At 40.9% G+C, this 19,816-nt stretch overlaps 1 protein-coding gene and 1 long non-coding RNA gene across 3 annotated transcripts in view; one reads left to right on the top strand and one right to left on the bottom strand.

Moving 5' to 3' along the window:
• The first annotated feature begins 3,043 nt into the window (after window positions 1–3,043).
• EPM2A (EPM2A glucan phosphatase, laforin) overlaps window positions 3,044–19,816 on the top strand; it is a 57,417-nt gene continuing 40,644 nt past the window's right edge. Inside the window, exon 1 of one of the 2 annotated variants that reach the window (XM_084513511.1) lies at window positions 3,044–4,200. Coding sequence is in view for 1 of the 2 variants with exons in the window: in XM_084513510.1 (XP_084369636.1) it covers window positions 17,516–17,777 (262 nt within the window). In the remaining variant the exon portion in view is untranslated. Of the gene's footprint in view, window positions 4,201–16,779; window positions 17,778–19,816 lie in introns of those variants that run through there. The other variant, XM_084513510.1, reaches the window with a different exon arrangement.
• On the bottom strand, window positions 15,556–16,524 carry LOC311433859. Its single transcript, XR_014690992.1, has 2 exons — window positions 16,259–16,524; window positions 15,556–16,146 (listed from the first exon to the last, which is right to left on the bottom strand). It is a non-coding gene; the product is annotated as an uncharacterized lncRNA (long non-coding RNA).

The raw sequence follows: 19,816 nt of genomic DNA, 5'->3' as shown, positions 1-19,816 counted from the left end.
TATGTTTATGTAGTTGTGTTCAATATGTCATTCTGGAGGCCTTGGCAGCAAACAAAGCAGGAAATAATGGGTCGCTTAATGAGATTTGAACCTTGGTTAAGGTAAAACTACGGCTGTTATGCAGTGTGGCAGCTGTTTATGAGCATCAGCTGTCAGCTTCATTTTTTGTTTCAAGAGTAAGGGCAGAGTGGATGCCTTGTCTGAGCAAACTGGCTTTACTTATATAGCGAGAAGAGTTTCATATGGTATCTCACTGTGCACGTGGATTTTGACGCAGCTTGATTGTTCTTGATTTAACAATGCAGGAAGATTAACTTCCCGGCAGATGGGATTACACACAACACAAAATTGCTTCTGTATTCTGTTATAAAACATGTTCAGTCTAAGTGACTTGTGACTTGGACTTCAGTTAACTGCAGTTGCAACTTGTAGTCATATTTTTCAGCTGATGTAATTTTGGTTGAACACAGCAGCATTTATATTTAATATTTAGAAAATAGAAATTCTCCTTGATGGATTTCTTTTTCTTTATAGAAAGTGTGTTCATCAACATTTGTAGGAGAGCCTGACAAGTAAATATAAAACTCAATTTCTTTATTTTGTTCCTATGAAATCTGCATGTAGGTAAGAAAGTGCATCATTTTACTGATTTTTTTTTTTCTTTACAAAGGTTGTGTGATTGGCAGTGTTAATTTTTTTATTGTCCCTTTGATCTTCAGGTGAAGCTTAAATGATGTCAGAATTGCTGATCCAGCTGCTTGTTATTTTGTTTGACTAGTTCAAGCATGCAAATAGCTGAGAAAAATTTCTCCAGGCTTTTAGAGGTATGTAAGAGGCTGAGACCATTTCAAGTACAAGATGCTACCACCATTGATGGTCTTTCTGATTGTAGGGGGATCATTGCTAAGATTCTGGTGGTTATTGTACACTTCAGGGGCAATACAATAACCTTCTAAATCCTGAGCTGAAGATCAGGGAGAAGGGCAATTCTTGTAGATAGCTCTGATCTGCATCATCTTAAAACTTTTCAGTTTTCTAGGAGTCATGTTGAACCTACAAGTCTTACCTCATGTCAGTGCTTGCCTATTTAATATTTTGTACTTCATGTCTTTTTAGTTTTAAGTGCTGTCCAGGTTTCATTAAAAAAAAAAAAAACGCTTTTTTACTTAACAGGGAAGTTTTAACAAAAAATGCAGAATACTTAATTGCCTATATACTTGAGCGTTTGCATCTCAAGTAATTTGGAACACGCACCAGATGGATATCACAAACAAACAACCAATATCAAAATCTTCTTTTCCACTCAAGGTGAAGCACACTGGTACTACCTCTTCCCCCCCTCTCTTTGTGAAGAGGCGTTTGACCTTGGGGACTTATGTGCCTGGTTACATTTATCTGTTGATTTGCCTTACAAATGATGAACATGCAAATGCTTTGTAATGTGTCAAGCTAGTGGACAATGAGATCATGAAAAACTTCCTCAGTCTTTCTGGGAGTAAGGGAGGTGTGTGTGTGTCTTTACACACATGACTACGGATGTCAACAAAAACCTAGTTCTTTTGGTCTGTTAACCAGTCATCCTCTGCTGAGCCATGAGCTGTCTTACTGTCCCCGTGTGTGCTGTGAGGGGGAGTGAGAGCAGCTAGGTGGGCTACTGGCAGCCAGCCAAGGTCAAACCCACCACAAGGACAAAACCCATTAGGAAACACTTCTTTTTGTGTCTGCGGGAATTTTTTCCTCAGGTGTAGTTGTCTCCACTCAGAAGAAATCTTGTGCCTGTAGAAAAAGGACTACTCTAGTCGTTGGGAGGTTACTTGACACATGCCATTCATCTGCGTCTTTACAACCTGCAATTTCCAAGAGGACTTGGAAGGAACCTACAAGGGCTTGGGAGGATGAGATTGCAAGGTTTACTGTGTTGGTCTATGCCATATGTGAGACTGCAGGGTCCTGTGACTCAGCAAGACAGGCGAGCATCATTCCTGCTACGTGTGGGAGAGAAGGGCCTGACCATGCTCAGACTAAAAAGGGTTTGGTTCTAAATTTTGGGATGCATATATATACTTGTAGTATGAATCAGTAAAAATAGCACTACTCAAAAGATTTCACTTTTTAATAGCCGACTTTCTTGTTTCCTTTTACTCAAGTGGTTGAACAGTTCTGTTTCAGGGTTTTGTTCCAGAGTGGGTGTTCAAAGCCTTAATTATATTTGTCATCAGGGATGCAGAACCATTGTGTTGATGGGGTAAAGTGGGTTGTGTATTTTAATGTAAATTCGAATATCATTCAATTGGAAAGCTGTAATTGTTTTGGGGGAAAAAAAAGTTTAATTTTTCCTTTTACTTTGTAATGAAAACCGAACTTATTTTTTTGTTTGGTTTTATTTGCCTCTTTTTTTTGTTGTTTTGTGTGTGTGTGTGAAAGCAAGCAAGACACAGAAAAGAAACCTGTGGAAAATACCCTGCACATAGGTGTGTTACAGGGTCACACAGAACATCTGTAAGTGAAATAAATAGTCAGTAAGAATCTTCAAAATAGGTGAAGAATGTGATAACTTAAGATTTCTAAATTAATCAAGGTAAATGGTAAATTAGTGTGACCACAGGTGGGCTCTCAGCAAAAATAGGTTTGCCAAGTGCTACTCTAGACAGTTAGGGCACAGCTGCCTTGTTAATGTTCTGTTTGAAGACATTTTTTAATTGACAGCAGTTGGATGAACAACTTGGTGTTAATTATGGTAGTTCCTGAGAACAACAACCAAAGGGGTTGAGTACATGTATACCATGCCGGTTGTGGTGGCCTAACAGAGATAGGAAACGGGTTACAAATGGCCAACTGAAGTGTGCTGTGCTACTTGGGTAAGCACCAGATGTGAAGTCTACAAGCGTGTTTTCTTCAAAGCACAACTGGTTCAAGTGACTGCTTGCATCTGTGGATATAATGTTTTGGAGTTATGATCAAGCTGAAAATAACCTGTGGAGAGAGTGGAGAAAGTACAGAGAATGTTACCGGCTGTACCTTGTTATCTGGGGACCTCATCCACAACAAGGGAGTTAGTTATCTGCTCCCAGACCTGTGGTGACCACAGAGTTTATAATTGCAAGCTAGTGCTGTATAATGAGTTACTCATTAATGAGCTGAGACAACATGGCAGTCAGCAAATGTTATACTTCGCAGCTGGAGCAGACTGATGGAATTTATCTGGTCATTTACCACAACCCAGCTAATGGCGCATTACTCCATAATAATGTGATTGAGGAGTTGCTGTGGGATGTGCCAAGAGCCAAAATCTAGCTCATACTGTCAGTGATCCTGTCATAACCAAATGCAGATTCACTCTGTCATTTCTGTTTCCCTCTGTGGCATTAAATGCCATTCTGTTGTTTTCTACATCAGTGTAAATGGGATTAATAATAGAAGTCATTTATTTTATTAAAACACTATTTCAAGCCAGTACTAAAGCTGCTGTTATGCTTCAAGGGGATGTTCTGACAAACTCATCCATAATGCAACCTGGGTGAGGAAAAAATAGTTTATTTATTGCTCCCTTTGGAGCACATAGATGTAATCACAGTAAAATGAAGTGAGAAGCTATGACTAAATTAATTCTGTGAAATTCATGCAGGGTTCGTTTTATGTTTAGTTTGATCAATATACCAAACATGTCAGTTTCTATTTCCCTGAATTTATGCAGGTGGCAATGTTTGAACAAAGATGTGCTACAGTGAAACTATGGGAGGCCAGTCTGGAAGCCAGTGGAACTTTATAGACACAGACATAAAGTAGCTAGTGAAAAATACAAGATAAAGGTACAAAACAAGTTGTGCAAGGTCAAAGAGAAAGTAACAATTTAGGAAGTTGAGAAAACAACCAACATTCCATGTGACAACAAATCCACAAGCAGAATAAGAGCATGATAGTCGTGCGATCACTAGTATAGCCGACAATGAGCAAGCTTGCCAAGTAGCATAACAGGCACGTACGAAGACGCTAATGATAAAAAAGCAAGAATGCATACTCAATAAATGCTTCAGTTGCATACCAGCCTGGAGTCGTGTGCTTCTTTCCCTTCAAATGGTGACCCTGATGTGATTCGTAGAGGAGCAGCGCAGCACGGAGCATCCAAAGGGAACCCAGCCGAACAAATCAAGCTCTCAGCCAGACTGCAGCTTCGACCCCAAGACATCACCTGAAGGACAGGTGAGTGGCTGTGCATTGATCATGGGAGATAACCTCTCTGCAGAAGAAGAGGCTATAGTAAAACTATTAACGCAGCTACTAACAAAAAGGGGAGTGAAATATAATGCATTTAAGATAAAACTTCTGAAGTTTTTGCAAAAGGAAGGGGTCCCTTCGACAGTCTCTGCAGTGTTTGATGTAAAAACTTGGGAACAAGAGGGGGAGAAAGAGGGGCAGTGTCCAATGGGGATACTAACACTGCCGAACTGATGGCTACGTGTTGGCTGGTGACTGAGGCTTTAATATCGTGGCAGGCGGAAAAGAAAGTACAGAACACTGCTGCTCAGGCGGTAGTAGCAGCCGAACTGAGATCGGAGCCTGCAAAGTCACCAGAGCAATGTAATTTGATATACTTGGGGGATGACAAGGAAGAGGGCCGTGGACCACCGCCACTGAGCCCCTCCCCAGTGCCTCCCCTTGGCTCCCACCTCGCCCACCCCTGGTAGCGCCTCTCTGGGGGCCCGAGCTTTCAACCTGCGGGAAGGATGGGAGCAAGTGCACCGGGATGCGCTGAAGGATGGGGACCTGGTAGGAGTGCCTTTCCCGGTGCAGGTGCAACCCAATGGTCAAAATGAATGTAACGCCTTCCAATGGGACCTAATTAAAGAATTAAGAAAGACTGTGACCACACATGGACTACACACGCCGTTCACCCAATTGCTATTAGAAAATGTGATGACCGGTCAGTTGCTGGTTGCGTATGATTGTTGCCAAATAGCCACCATGATCCTCACCCCGACTCAAAAATTGTTATGGGAACAGAAATGGAGAGAACTGTGTGAGATAGAGACACTGCAGAATTTAGAAAGAACGTCAGGCGACCCTCTTATGGGTTCAGGGCCCCTCAGCTTATGGGGACGGAGCCATTAATAGACCCATGATTACAAGCTCGGCTCAACGATGCCATCTGGTGACAGTCAGCCCAACTGGCATTACAAGCCTTGCTGAAACTGCCAGAAGCAGGAAGGAGCCAGCCTTCTTCGACTACCATACGACAAGGGGTCAATGAACCTTATATGCAATTTATAGATGGATTGAGGGATTCACTGGACAAGCAAATAGATAATCATGAAGCTAAAGAGGCTCTCATACTGAAACTGGCGATAGAGAACGCTAACACAGATTGCAAAAAGATTCTGCAATCCATGCCTAATGGGACAACTTTGGTACAAATGATAGAGGCTTGCAATCATGGGGGTCTGTTGAACACTATATGACTGCACTAGCCAGTGTGTTTGCTGCAGCATTAACAATGGGCAATGATAAGCGATGTTTTCGGTGTCAACAGATAGGACATTTTGCCGCTAATTGCCCACAGAAAGGAGGGGGCTCTGTGGCGAGTAGTTTGGCCCCTCCTGGTGTCTGTCCCCACTGTAAAAAGGGATGGCACTGGGCCAGCCAGTGCCGCTCGAAGTATAATGCAGAGGGCCAAACCTTAAAACCACAGAAGGGAAACGGGAAGCGGGGTGCCGGGTGGGGCCGCGTGACAACACAAGCGCCCCGGCCCTCCGTGGTGGGCCCCGGGGGATGGTGACCGATGGGCTACAGCCTCAGCCGTCTGCTGCTCCAGTGGTTCCACTGACTATGTCACCATGGACTCCCCCACCGCCCAAACCCGAGGCAGCGCTGGGTTGGATGTTTCCACAGTAATGAACCAAACCCTTTGGGATGCTTGGGTCTGTAAAATACCTCTTAGTGTAAAGGGACCACGGGTCTTTTTGTGCTGCCCAGAGTAATTGATGCGGATTATGAAGGAATAATACAAGCAATGGCATGGACTCCCCCTCCTCCAATGCTCATACCAAAGGGAACTAGAGTTGCTCAGCTGATTCTTTTCCGAGCAGTAGTCTGCAGGAGTTGGTTCAAGAACAACTCCAACAAGGACATACTGTTCCGACAAACAGCCCATGGTATTCACCATGTTGTTTGTCATCAAGAAGAAGTGCGGGAAATGGAGATTACTGCATGATTTGTGATGAATCGATGCAGTGATCGAGGGCAATGCAACCAGAAAGCAAACAAAACAAAACAAAAGAGAAAAAAAAAAAAAAGAAAAAGAGGAAAAGAAAAAGAGGAAAAAAAAAAAAAAAGGATAAAATAAAAAGAAAAAAAATGAAAAAAAAAAAAAAGAAAAAAGAGAAAAAAAACAGTACCTTTGAATATTGTATCGGACTCGCAATATACTGTAGGTGTTGCTCAGCGCATTGAGAGGGCACATTTGAGACATATCCCAAAGGACAACTTGTTTCTAAAATTTAAGGGGGTGTTATTTTTGGTGGAGCAGCGAGTGCACCCGTATTGTATTATTCACGTGTGGAGCCACACCATATTACCTGGTATTTTCGCAGAGGGTAACACACAGCTAGCTGCTGACCAGCTAACTAATATGACCCTGACTGCCCCGGTGCCTCAGTGCTGCAATCAGAGCAGGCCTTAGTAATGGTAAAAAATTTAAATACAGGTCTTTGGGAGGGATCCCAGCCTCTATTAACTTGGGGTCGAGGGTATGCTTGTGTCTCCACAGGTCACGGACCAAGATAGGTACCAGCAAGGCGAGTAAGGCCGTGGCTGGCCTCCTTACAATCACCACTGTTGTTGGTTATCGCCAGCCCTGGGTCTCCATCCAACCACGCTGCAACATCTGGGTCAACCTCGCCAACATGACAGGACAAGAAGCGATGTGCCTGTCCCTGGCTAGTGCTAATGACCCGTTTACGACATGTCTGGTGGCTGGTGGGGAACCCAGCAGATAACAAAGACTGGACTGTCTACTTGCCACAAGCACCCCTAGAGCCACAGGAATTAGATATTCTGGGATGTGTAACAGCAACAGCATGTGTAAGGTTCAGTTGCTCCTTATTGCAATGCATCTCTTTGGTGTAATTATACAAAACTATAATAACATCATTCCTTTTGCTAGGAACTACTCTGCTTGGCTGTGGGATCGACTGTGGAGTGGACGCCCCTAGGTACACCCTGAGCTTTTTCCTTGGAGGGGCCTCCTCTCTCAGCCACTCACCGCGGGAGTAGACAAGGACCTCCACTTATTTTAAGTGATATTTTCCTGTGGTATGAAAGGGAAGTGCAAGAGGCCTCATTGCGTGATTGTGTGATTGTGCTGTGCAAGTGAGAAGCAGCATTGCTGCGAAGCAACATCCCTAGCACTTAGTGGCTTGTTGACTGCTGCAGATTCTAGTAGGCACGCTACTTTACAATCATAATTCTGCTTGTGGTTTTTACCCTGTTGCTTATTGTACCTTGCTTATTGCAATATCTGCTGTGCTTGATAGAAAAATCTATAGAAAGTGTTTGGTTGGTTGAAAATAAAAAAGGGGAAATTGTGGGAAAGGAATTTGCTCTGTGCTGTTTCACACGTCCCTGAATTAGAGATAATGAGGAAACAAGCAGTAGAAACAAAAACTTGAGCAAGGTCGAGATAAAGTAACTTGGCTACAGTGTTAAAGATGAGCTTGGCAGTGGCCAATTGCTAGCTGGCATGAGGCGCATGTCTGAGGGTCTCTAACCAATTTTATGACAGATTCGGGTGCGTGGACAGTGCACGGGGCTACAGGGAAAGTATATGTAATAGTGAAAAATGGCAATAAACGTCTCCTGTTCAAGAGCCATCAGGAGTCCTTGTCCTTCATCCCTTCAGAATAAGAGCATGATAGTTGCGCAATCACTAGTATAGCCACCAATGAGCAAGCTTGCCAAGCAGTGTAACAGGCAAGTGCAAAGACGCTAAGGATAAAAAAGCAAGAATGCATACTCAATAAACGCTTCAGTTGCATACCAGCCTGGAGTCGTGTGCTTCTTTCCCTTCACAAAACAAGTGTTAATACAGAAAAATAAATGTAAGACAAGAGTAATCGTTCTCCATCAGTACTCACAGAAATGTTAACAGAACCTGTTTACTTGGGAAAGACTGCCAGCAACTTGTTTATCTGACTTAGAAGTACTTGAGTGAAAAATGATGCCAGCTGGATTTGTTATGTAAATAAAACTTTCAACAGATTTTTGAGTATTTTTGGTTTCAGTAGAACAGTATTTAATTTGTTAGCTACAGGGATATACGTGCTGTACGTTTTCATGTTTTGGCACATGATGATTCTATTAGTACTTTCACAGAAAAGAGGTGTTTGTGAGGAAATGAGTGCATTCCATTTATTTCCATGCAGTTTTTAAAGCAGTCTAATCCAGGTCAGACTGGCTGCTGCTTAAAATGTGTCTCAGTTCTAGCACAAAGTAGTTCTCTAAGTCTGAAATAAGCTCTTGTAGGTGATAATGTGCAATTCATCCATCGCTCTAGTCAGCTGCCAAGAAAGAGTTCAGTAGCTTTCTCTTTATATTTTTCTGATTGATGAAGTGTCCCTAAAGAAAAAGCTGTTAGATTTGCAAGTGTTTGTGAGAAGCAGAGAGGATTTGAAATGTTCAAAAAATATAATACCCAAATCAGTAGCTGAAATTTCATTAGCCACTTATAATTTTGAGTTGATTATATGCGAACTTGAACAAAACCCATACAGCTTTGCAGACAGTTCAGCAGGGAAATGCTAGGCCTCTCTTGAATTCTACCTAGTCCAGACAGTGAACAGTTTGTTTGCATTACTCCTTTTTCCTTCAAAATCTGTTCTTTTCTTTGCATTGTTCTAAACAATGATATCCCATTGGCTGCCCCCAGTGGGACTCCTGATTTGAAGTCATATTAACCTAAATTACATATATGCAACACTTAATAGGTTTATAAATAGCAATTAGTTACATTTTCATGAAGTTAAAACTTTCACCAATGTTAAATACTCAAATACAGGGTAAAACTTAGAAAATGCAATTTGTATTTCTAAAGAGACTTAATCCTTTATGTGCTGATAAAATCGATAGAAGTTACTGTTTTATCTGTTACCTCTAATTTTTAAAGTCCTAGGTTTAGACTTCTAAATCTGAATGCTTATTCCTAGAGTCGCTTTGAATCTTTCTCCTGTTAAGTGAAGGCACTGACAGCCAGTATTTTTGCATTTTACACTTTTTAAATATGAGGAAAGAAACACCCACCTTCTAAGGTTTAGTGTTTTAAACATGTCAGAGAACCTCATTTTGTATGGAGACATGAAGACCAGAATGACATGAAGACTGATTTGTGTACTCTCCTTAAAGAATACAAAAAGGAGGAGCATCAGAAAATAAATTTAATTTTGTTGTTCCAACAGAAAATGCTACCTTGACTCAGTTAGTTTTGTTTGTTAGCAAACAACACTGGACTCAGCTTTTGCACTATTAAGTCTAGAAAGATGTAAGGCTCTTGCTTGTTCAGTAGAGATCTTTCTGGAATAAAAAAACACTGAAGTTCTCCTTCAGATGATTGTCGTCTATGAATGTGGTAAGCCTGCAATTGCCATTTCATCTGTAGTGCTTGGCTTTGAGCATCCTATAGCATGGATTATTCAACTGATCGCGTGGTGCAACAGGCTTGATTTTTGTAAAAGCTGTTGATATTGGCAGCTTTGACAAATTGTTTAGTTCCATCCTACAGCCAAATGGTTGATAAATACCAACAAGTATCCATAGACGGTTTCTAAGGGAACTTGCATATTAAAATAAAAATATTAAATGTGCCTTTCACATGCATAATCACTTGTTGGTAACAGTTGAAAACGCTGTCAATTATTTTAGGTTGTTTAAATATTTCTGTATATTAATAGAGTTTATATACTTTGAAGGAAATAAGTGAATAGAGAAAATGAGGTAGTTCAGAGATAAAAGGTACAATAAGTAGTCTATTATACTTGGAATGCAGAGTCAGTACCTCACTTAATTTGCCACTGTTCCTGATTGAGGAAGAACGATGTAATAGCACTGGTAATATTCACTAGGTTGGGACTGATATTCTGAAGTTCTCATTATGGAAGCAACAGATGGAGTTACCACATTCAGATCTTTGAAATGCTGAGGGATAGTTCATTTTGTGTGCCATTTAATGCAGTCAAGGTAGTGAATATTTACAATATCACTGATAACTAAAGTAAAAAAAAAAAAAAAAAAGAAAATAGTCTGTTTATGTATTCAAACCTACAGTATAATTGAAAATAGAGAGCTTAATTGTTGCTTTCACTTTAAGTCATTTTAAATATTGATGTTTGCTAAGGAAATCTAGGAACTGCTTGTCATCAAGTGCTCCATTGTGCTGCCCCTGTCAACTCAGACTGGCCGTCACACCAGTCTAATAGCTTTCCCTTTTCTTCTTTAAAAATATTTTAACCACTGGGATAACTGTAGTTAGTAATAAATTAAGAACTCGTAAATGTATGCAGTGTAAAGAACTGTTTTTTAAACAAGATTAAGCTCTTGGGAACTTGGAACACAATATTCTACTACGTGCGCATGTAAAAGAAGTACTGCATGCCACGAAGAATGGTTGCTTGGCTGACAGCAATTGAAGAGTGCTTGAAGTTTGCATTGGACTAGTTCCAACAATCTCCATATAAATACGTTTAAAAAAAAATCCATTTAATTGATTTAGGGATAGGACCTTGAAAAGTGAGAGATCAGAGCAGGATTTATTCTACAAGTTTCCCAGATGAGGAATTTGCTCAAACTTGACCTAGTTCTGATAACTTAAGAAAGCAGTTTCACTTACCTATATATCTGTATGAATGAGGGGGATCAGTAAGGTTTTATAAAAGCCTGTAATCACAGTAATAACGTTTGAAGTCATGAGTGACATACTCAAGGACTATTCAGTTTTTGTCAAATTAATGCCTGTTACTAATCTGTGAGCCTATGAGCTTTTCTCTTTAGATGTACCTCAGAACCAAAGAGGCTTTTGGCAACAGGATTTTTATAGCACTAAGTTTTCCATAATGATCTTAGCTTGGGAATATTGTGCCTATGTACGTGTACAGGTAATGTAAAATAATGGAAACCAAGAAGGAATCTCTAACTAGGATAATTAACTGTAGGTGCTAATTTTCAATACATTTAAAAGCACTGGGGGGGGAGGGGGGAAAGAGAGAGTCATAAATTTGAGACAGCTTGTACAATTATATTTTCATGCAGTGAGGATCAAAAAGTAAGTACTGCAAAGATCTTGTAATTTGTGCTCATACCTGCTCAAGACAATGTAATATGTACGTGTAATGTACAAACATAACTCTGCAAGGAGAGTATTCGTATGCTGCCAAAGAAGTACGTATTCCTGTACTTCAGAGACTGTTACAATATTGCTCATTAACGTGACTGATTCATTTTCAGGTGGATGTCCAAAACATTTTTTCTTCCAAACAGGTGGAGGGAAAAAAATAAAATCAACCAAGAAATGGTCTGCTAGTGACTTACAGCCAAGGTACAGCTCTTGAGTAGAGCTGTGGCTCTGCATTGGGACTACCTTGTGGGACTGGCTGTGCTAATGGAAAGGCATCTGTGGGAGAACTCGAGCTCCAGTGGAAACAGGTCACTATGGTACACAGCAATACACACACACCAAATTAAGTAGCAGGAGTCCCCTGCCTATGATCTAGTCTGCAAAGTATGTCATACACATCTTCTGTCTCTTGGCTGCAAACTGTTGCCATGACCTGTGGAAGGTTGCTATGTTTCGGGCTGTTTATGCACTCATTCTAAGCTGCAGTTCATATTTTCAAGGGTTTTTAATGGTTGATGAAAATAATGTTGGTTCCTCGGAAAGGATTATTTCTGTGTCTGTTAAGTGAATTCAGTGAAGCTTGTCAGATCAGCTGAAATGAAGTTTCTTTAAAAGAAAGACAATTACAATTGACAGACTGGTGAATACGTGAAACCAAGAAGATGAGGAAGCAGCAATGTATTGGATTCATATGGTGGTACAGCATCATCTTGATACAAGAAAATAGATGATGTAGATACTCAAGATCCCTGTATGCTGTTATCTACCTAAGCATTAAATCTACTTCTTTACTAGCTTTGGCTAGTGATGCAATCTCATGTATGTGGTGGGACTGTCAGGTAGGAGGCAGTGTGATTTCTGGATATTTTTTTTTCACTCTTCTTGCCCCTTTACTTGCATTTTAAATATAATTGCTTCATCCTCCTCCACTTTCAGCCTAAGGAAAATGCTCTAAGTTGTGTTTGTTTTTTAATGTAATTGAAGGAAGAAATTGATAAGGTCAGTCACCAATAAAATGGATTTCTTGTTTTATGAGGAGCATATAAAAAACAAAGAGATCTATTGCTCAAGAGTATATTGGGGACAAACTTTTCTTGTTTAACTTTCCCACAGCTGCTTTGTAAACAGGAGCATTCTTTCACCTTTTACACAACAGAAACTGTTTTGGATTTTTTTTTTGTTCCTGAATTCAGGATTAATAATCTAGTCATTTATGTTCAGAAAATAACTAATTAAGCATAATTTATAACACTAAAGTGATGCTGACTGTAAAGACCATGTCAAATGCTTTGCCCTGTAATGCTGTGTGTGACGTGGTGAAGGCACACATAAAACAGTAGCAAGAAAAAAAAAATTCACAAAATGAAAAACAAACAGTAATTTTTTCTTAACATGGCTACAGGAATATAACATAAAGGAACCTCCTGTCAACAAGTGATTTGTTGGGGGTCCAAAGATCCCTGAAGCTGATGGTGCATTAGTTAGGCTGGAACACAGCTACTAGAGTCTCTGCATCTGCTTTTGAAGATGGTAGGAGTGTGTAAGTCTCCACAAAGAAAGCACGTTATTCTACTTAAACTGCTATATGGCATGTTACTTTTGGGGCAGATTGCATTTTCTGGAGTGTGCATTAATGGAATAAAATTGTGGTATTCCATGTCAAATGCTTTATGTTGTGCCTTGTTGCACAAGGCCTGAAACTCCCTTTTTTTTTTTTTTTTTTCCTGAGATAAGTATTTTAATGAGAAACCTCACACTCCATTGGTGGTAAAAGGCTGGTTTCAAACAGCATACATGATCATGAGTACCAATTTACTGTTCCATACCACTTTTCACTTGAGAACCTCAAGGTACTTTGCAATCAGTAAATCTTTACTCCTCCCCTAAGAGTTCACAGAAGCCCTCTGAGTAAATCCAGGGCCTCTTTTCTGTCCCTTTGTGCGAGGTCAAGGAGCCACATTGATGCTAGGGCTACCAGAACTCCAGCTCTGCTTGGGGACGTACTTCCTTGGCATGGATTTCCCACAACAAATACATAAGGCTTCCCAAGATCATCCAGCCAAGAACCGTGTGGGTAACTGCTTGAAACAAGAATTTAGCTGTGTTCTGGGTTTGTCTGCGACATTTGTTGATATGTGGGCACTGATGAGGCTGATAGGGCATACTGAAAGGGCCGTCTGGTGAATTATATGGGGACTTTCTGCAGCTTCCAACACATTTCAGGCTGGGGAGGATGCAGAGATGGCTTTTTGTTTTTACTGGATTTATAAAAACCAAACCCACTAGAACAGTTATTTCTGTGTTACTGTAATGTTATTGCAAATTTATGCTGTCTAGTTACTTTTAAAGATAAGGAACTATTATTTTTAAGTTAAGGAAATATGCTATACCAACCTCTGTGCAAAAGTGAAAAAAAAAATAAAATCTCCTGTAGTGTCCTACCTATTATTTGAATACAATTTTCCAACACAGTTCCTGAAATGGTTACTTATGCCAGAACTCCTTAGCTTAGTCTACATAAAAGGCTGCTATTAGCACTAAGTAACTAAAACAGCACATGGAGTTATCACTCCCCTGAAACAGCACCTAAAAATGAAAGAAATGGACTAATAGTGCTTATCTGGCAACAGGTTCTTAAAATCTTTAAGCTGTTTTCAGTCTCCACACTTTACTGCATAATACACAGGTATTCCTTTTTTCCAGAAAGACTGTACAGCGTGCTGCTTTCTCTTTCCTATAATTAGAGCAAACATTTGGAGATTGCAATAACACTCTCTCAATATCTTTGCAAGAAAGAAAATAACCTAAAAAGGGAAGAAAGGCTAGTCTAGGAAGGAGCACAGCTAATCTAAACATCAACCAAAACTTGCAATCAGGGAAAAAAACAAACCCAACCACTCCTAAATGCCTTCCCTTCTTCAACCAGATCCTTTCAGGATCTGTGTTTTGGTTTTGTTTTTCAAACTCTGTCTTCACTACAGATTTCCCTACTTGGAAATATTATCATTTGAGATCACTACAGCAACAACAGATAAAGCTGTGCCAAACTGCAAACAGGCCCATGGTGTAAAAGTTTGCAATCTGTAAAGGACATGCATGCTACAGACATAGGCTATCCTACCGTGGAAATATTACGTTAATCTGTCATTTCAGTAGTGTTCATGTTGTTCAGAGAGCCGTGTGCTATTTCTGTATTTAGTAGACACGTCTCAAATAAGAAAATTGTGAAGAAAAATTCGGCTTGGAAAGTTGAATTGTAGATTGTCAAATTCTAGATTACTGTCTTTATTATAATTTCAGCCAGTGATACTTTTGCTATAAGAAAGGGCTTTACTTTTCAAATTTCCCATAGGTAACAAATGATTCAAAATGCTTAAGTTCATGAAAATAACAGGACAACTTTGTGCCAGGAAAAGACAGTAGAAGAAATCATAGGGCCTTGTGTAGCTTTAGGAAACTACAAACATTGCTGTGTTGCTAGTTTGTTGTTAGATTTGAAGCAGCTCTAGGCTCCCACTTAGTAGACTGTGTTGGTCCAAGTATCCTGCTTGAACCTAAAGTGTAAAGGACATGAAAGCACAATTTATATTATCAAAATTCAGACAGGCCACAGTGTTCAGATGGTAGTTTATTCTCACAGAAATGAACAGTTAACACTAGCTTCTGGGACACTTAAAAGTGGTTTGATTATTAGGATTCTGGCATGTTTACACCAAAGCTTTTTGATGAGACCTGTAAGGCTTGCCAATTTGGAAGAAGGACCTAATACAACAAAACCAGGAAATGGTCCCGTCTAAGTTGGAGGTTGCAGAAGATGATCAGCTTCTAGGGAAGGCTTTTAGGTTTGAGAATAGTGTTGAGAACTGCAGGGAAAGAGTGCTGGTCATGCAATACAAGGATAAGGGGTCATTTTGGCAAATGAAACTGTTTTTTTGTTAATGCCTTAGGGTCACACTTAAAAGTAGATTTAGGTTATAGCAATGGCCCAACAGTGAAAAGTACTTCTTCAACTCCTGCAATCCCAAATAATAACAGTATATGTTATTATAAGGCCCCACCATGGGCCTTTGACTCTTGCTAAAATGCTAATTTAGAGATGAGAAATCCATAGACCATGCAAAGCCAGCAATGGAAATAAAAACACATTTTAATTTGCTTCTGAGCTTGAAGCCAAACCTTATGGTACCTTTAGCTCACCAGTGAACTAATTAGATCCCCAGATCCAGTGATAATCCCCTTCATCCTGCCTGCAGACCTTACCCAGGCCTCAAATTGATAGTATTCTTCAATAAATATTGTTCTATCTGTGCTGCCCCCAACCCACAGGACTCCAGAGTCCCAAGCCAATCTCCAATTCTAATTCTTATCTCAGTCTTGCAGCATTCAGCAAGAAATACAGTTTTTCATTTTTTCTTGTTTTCTCTCCCAGTGTTAACCCTAATCTGAACTATAACCACAGCCTGGAAACTATACAGCCATAATCCCTTGACAATTCAACAACAACAAAAAATAAACAAAACAAAAACAAACAAACAAAAAGCTCAAGTCTTCACTTAGTACTTTGCAAGAATGGCCCCCTCATTTATTTAGGTATAGCCTGGAGACCCATTACTGATAGTCATTTACCTCTCTCAGTCCCAAACACTCCTCTTGACCCTGTGGGTTTCTGAGGGAGGAATGTGCAGGGAGTCAAGCTTGTCACTTCCTGACATCTTCAACCTTAATCCAATACCCAATATTGGCAGGCCCAAAATGGATTAAAGCAGGATCTGGAGAAGAAATTAATTAAATTAGCTTTAAACCTAGGATTTTGCACACAATTAAAAAATTTCTTATGACTCTACATAGCTTACAGGTCTAAAGTGAGGGCTCAGTACTTACAGGCACAAAGAAATTAATGTTTGTCTTAAGGTACATATGTGTTGCTGGTCTCTTTACATTAAGGCTTAGACAACATCCAGGAACTGAATTATTGGATTGTTGGATCCTTTAATTTCTTGGCTTGAATGGTGCCTGGAATGAACAGCAGCATATGGTTTTAGATAGATGCAAGATGCTTTTAAGGCTTGAATTTTGGGATAGAAAACTATCATTACATTCTGTATTGCCCATAATATTAAAATGAAGGTGTATGCTAAAGGAGTAGATATTTGAAAGACGATTATGAGATAGGTTATGGGTGACTTGACTGTAAGGTTGAGGGAAAAAAAAAAAAAAAAAAAAAAGATTAAAATGAGTTGCTTTGTTTGACAAAAGCAGTAGCGCTCCAGCAAGGGTTGGTGCTAGCAGAAATGGATGGAGGACTGCCAGAATTCCCTCAGCTTTGGTGACGTCTGGGACAGTGGTGGCATGTCACTTACACAAGTTCAATGAGGATCAGGGAAAATGAGCTAAAGCATTCTTAAAAATAAATTTGGCTGCACATAGTCTTCAGCATGTCATCACCACTGAATGCAGGGAGCAAGCAGCCACCTTCTGAGGCAGGACTTCTTTTGACTCGCTGAAAGGCTTTCACCCTGTTCCCAGACCCTGACCTACATAAAGCTACTGCTCCTCTGTTTCTGTCCTTAAACGCTTCTGCAGCGGGTGTATTCGGACAAGGACCGTCCTATAAATGGTTGGATCGCCTCCTTTTTTCTCAGCCTTTGTGTAAACCCTGAGTATCGCTATAGGCAGGAGTTGCCAGATTACAGCCAGCAGGACAGACCAGCATGCATGCAGTTGGGAGGTGATTTTTAGGCAGCTTTGTAAACATTTCTCCCCCGAAAAGATACAAACAGAGAACATATCAACGCCTTGAACACCTAGGCTTTATTTAAGACTATTCCTCGAGAATTGCTTGTAAGGCTGCACGACAGCAGGAATTCAGCAGCGTGCGTCCTGCACTGAGTGAAGCAAGTCCCTCAGGTCCAAGTGCCGCCGCTCCAGTCACCCTGCACGACGTGCAACCGGGGCTCACAGGAGCTCAGTTTCGGAGCCCCACCACGGCTGCCCGTCCCCGTCCCCGTCCCGGTCCCGCTCCCGGTCCCGGTCCCGCCCCGGAAGGCCGCGGCGGCACGGAGCGGCCCCCTGGCGGCGGCGGGGCGGCGTGAGGAGAAGGGAGGCGAGGCCGGCTCGCCGTGTAGCCGGGCGGCAGCCATGCTGTTCCGCTTCGGCGTGGTGCTGCCGGGCCGCATGGCGGAGGGCGACGGCGCGGTGCTGGTGGCCGGCTCGCGGCCGGAGCTGGGCCAGTGGGACCCGCAGCGCGCCGTGCCCATGAAGCCGGCGCGGGCGGCGGCGGCGCTGTCGGCGCAGGAGCCGGCGCTGTGGCTGGGCGAGGTGCTGCTGCCCGACGAGGAGGCCGCCAGCCCCTTCTGGTACAAGTTCCTGCGGCGGCAGGGCGGCCGCCTGCTCTGGGAAGGTAACGCCGAGCTGCGCCGTCCTGGCGGCCTCAGGGGGCTGGTTGAGCTTTGCCACAGGAATTACAGGGAAAAAAAAAAAAAAAAAATAACTGGGGAGAAGCGCTCTCACGTCTTTTCCAGCCCCTTTGCTGTCGCAGTCCTGCTTACACCGTGCTTCTCCCGTGCGGTGTGACATGCTGAGCAACTTCGGCATGCAGGCGGCTTAGTGAGCTGGCCTGGTTTAAATACTGTGCATAAAGTAACACTGCAAAGCTGCCCCTTTGCCTCTTGTCACTAAGGAAAGGGTCAGACTTAGTGAAAGGACAGATGACCCGAGAATTTGTGACTGTCATAACATAAAATAGTTTTACAGGCCGTGCACAGAAGTGGCACATTATAAAGCTGTTTCTTTTCATCCATTTTAAGGGCACATACCATGTTTCCAAACTTTTATATGGCCATTCTGCCATATAAACTTAAACATGGATATCGTCATAGCTACTGCATGAAAACACAGTTCATGTCATGAGGTACTACTTACGTCATGTCATAGCAAATGTTTTATTTTTAGTTACAATAAACCTTACATTCTGCCTGTTTTAACCATGTTTTTCTTTTGCAGACGTGCAGGAAAAGTGAATTTATGAAATAAAAATCTTTGCGTCTGTCCAAGGAAGCAGAATTTTTTTTTTTTTTGAAGGTGCCGAGTTCTACATAACATGTCAGTGATACTGGTGTAGAGAGAGTGCTTCGTCATGCATGATATAGAAATAATAATTAAAAAGAAAAGAAAAGAAAAAAGGTGTTCCAGTATGTAGAGAATCTGTAATTGTAAGGTGATGGTTACTGTCTAGTTCAGAGTAATGTTCCCTCAGGGTAGTTGTCCATAGCTGGGAGTGCCTTTAGTACATGTAGTAGCTTGTCAAAACAGAGTATTCTTATTACTCTGTAGTTCTATTGATCAAGTTTTAGGATTAACCTCTGTGGAATTTTGTTCTTGTCATTGTGTATGCTCAGCAGTTTGAGCTTACAGGTTCACTAGAATGATAAAAGATAAACTGGAATATCATCCAAAAGTAGTTATTTTTAGTTAGTCACTCATATTAACCCCTTTTTTTCCTAAGTTGTTATTTACAAAAAAAGAACTATGTTTGCCTAAATCCTGAAACTTATTGTTATTCATAGCTCCCATGAAGGGAGTTTAAGAATGTTTTTCTATTTAATAAAATAAAAAAGACTGAAAGATATTGTTTGTCATTTTTTCTGATTTTATTGAGCTATAGTTGAAGATGCTCGACTGTCATCTGCTTATTCTTGAAAAAATCGTAGTTTGAAAAGACATCTATTGTAAATTTTTTTTTTTTTTTTTTTAATAAGTAAGTGCTATACTTTGGATATTTACTATTCTATGTGTTTAGAATGAAAATGTGCTTTGGGAGACACTTAGCAGATACAAAACATCTGCAAGAAAGACTTGGGCATGAGGAATAGAGGAAGGTGCAGAATGACACTTTAATTCTCTAAATTTATGAGTTGAGGCATTCATGTATTACCAGAGAAACTCTTGATCAGTTACGGATGTCAGACGTTTACATATTTTGGATGTGAAATAATACAAAACTTGACAAAGTGTTGTATTTAAGAAAATTCCTTTTTTTTTTTTTTTTTTATTAATATACTTTGCATGAGAATTCCACTGCAAATTATGCATGTTATTTTTACAACCCTAGAGCATATGTTGCATCATATATTTTGAGTATATATTTAGCTCATCCTCATAGCATTCAACGTGATGGGGAAACTGAAACAGACAATGAGGATTTGTTTCCATGGACTAGAAGAGTCAAAGTCTTGGGCCAGTGTTTGGTGGCTTTTGGGTTTCGCCAGATGGTCTGATAAGAAGCCTTTGGATCAGGCTTGGCCTGTGGGAGGGTTGCTGGCTTGACACCTGTGTCTTGGGGGAAATAGTTTCCCTCTGTAGGAGGATGGGGTGGGAGAGGAGACTTTTGTGCCCCCAGGGGGTCGGATTCTTACCTCTGTTGGTTCAGACTGTCCCAGG

This window comes from Aythya ferina (assembly GCF_964211825.1).
Source record: "Aythya ferina genome assembly, chromosome: 3".
Classification (NCBI taxonomy): domain Eukaryota; kingdom Metazoa; phylum Chordata; class Aves; order Anseriformes; family Anatidae; genus Aythya; species Aythya ferina.
This window is presented reverse-complemented; position numbering and strand designations above follow the sequence as displayed.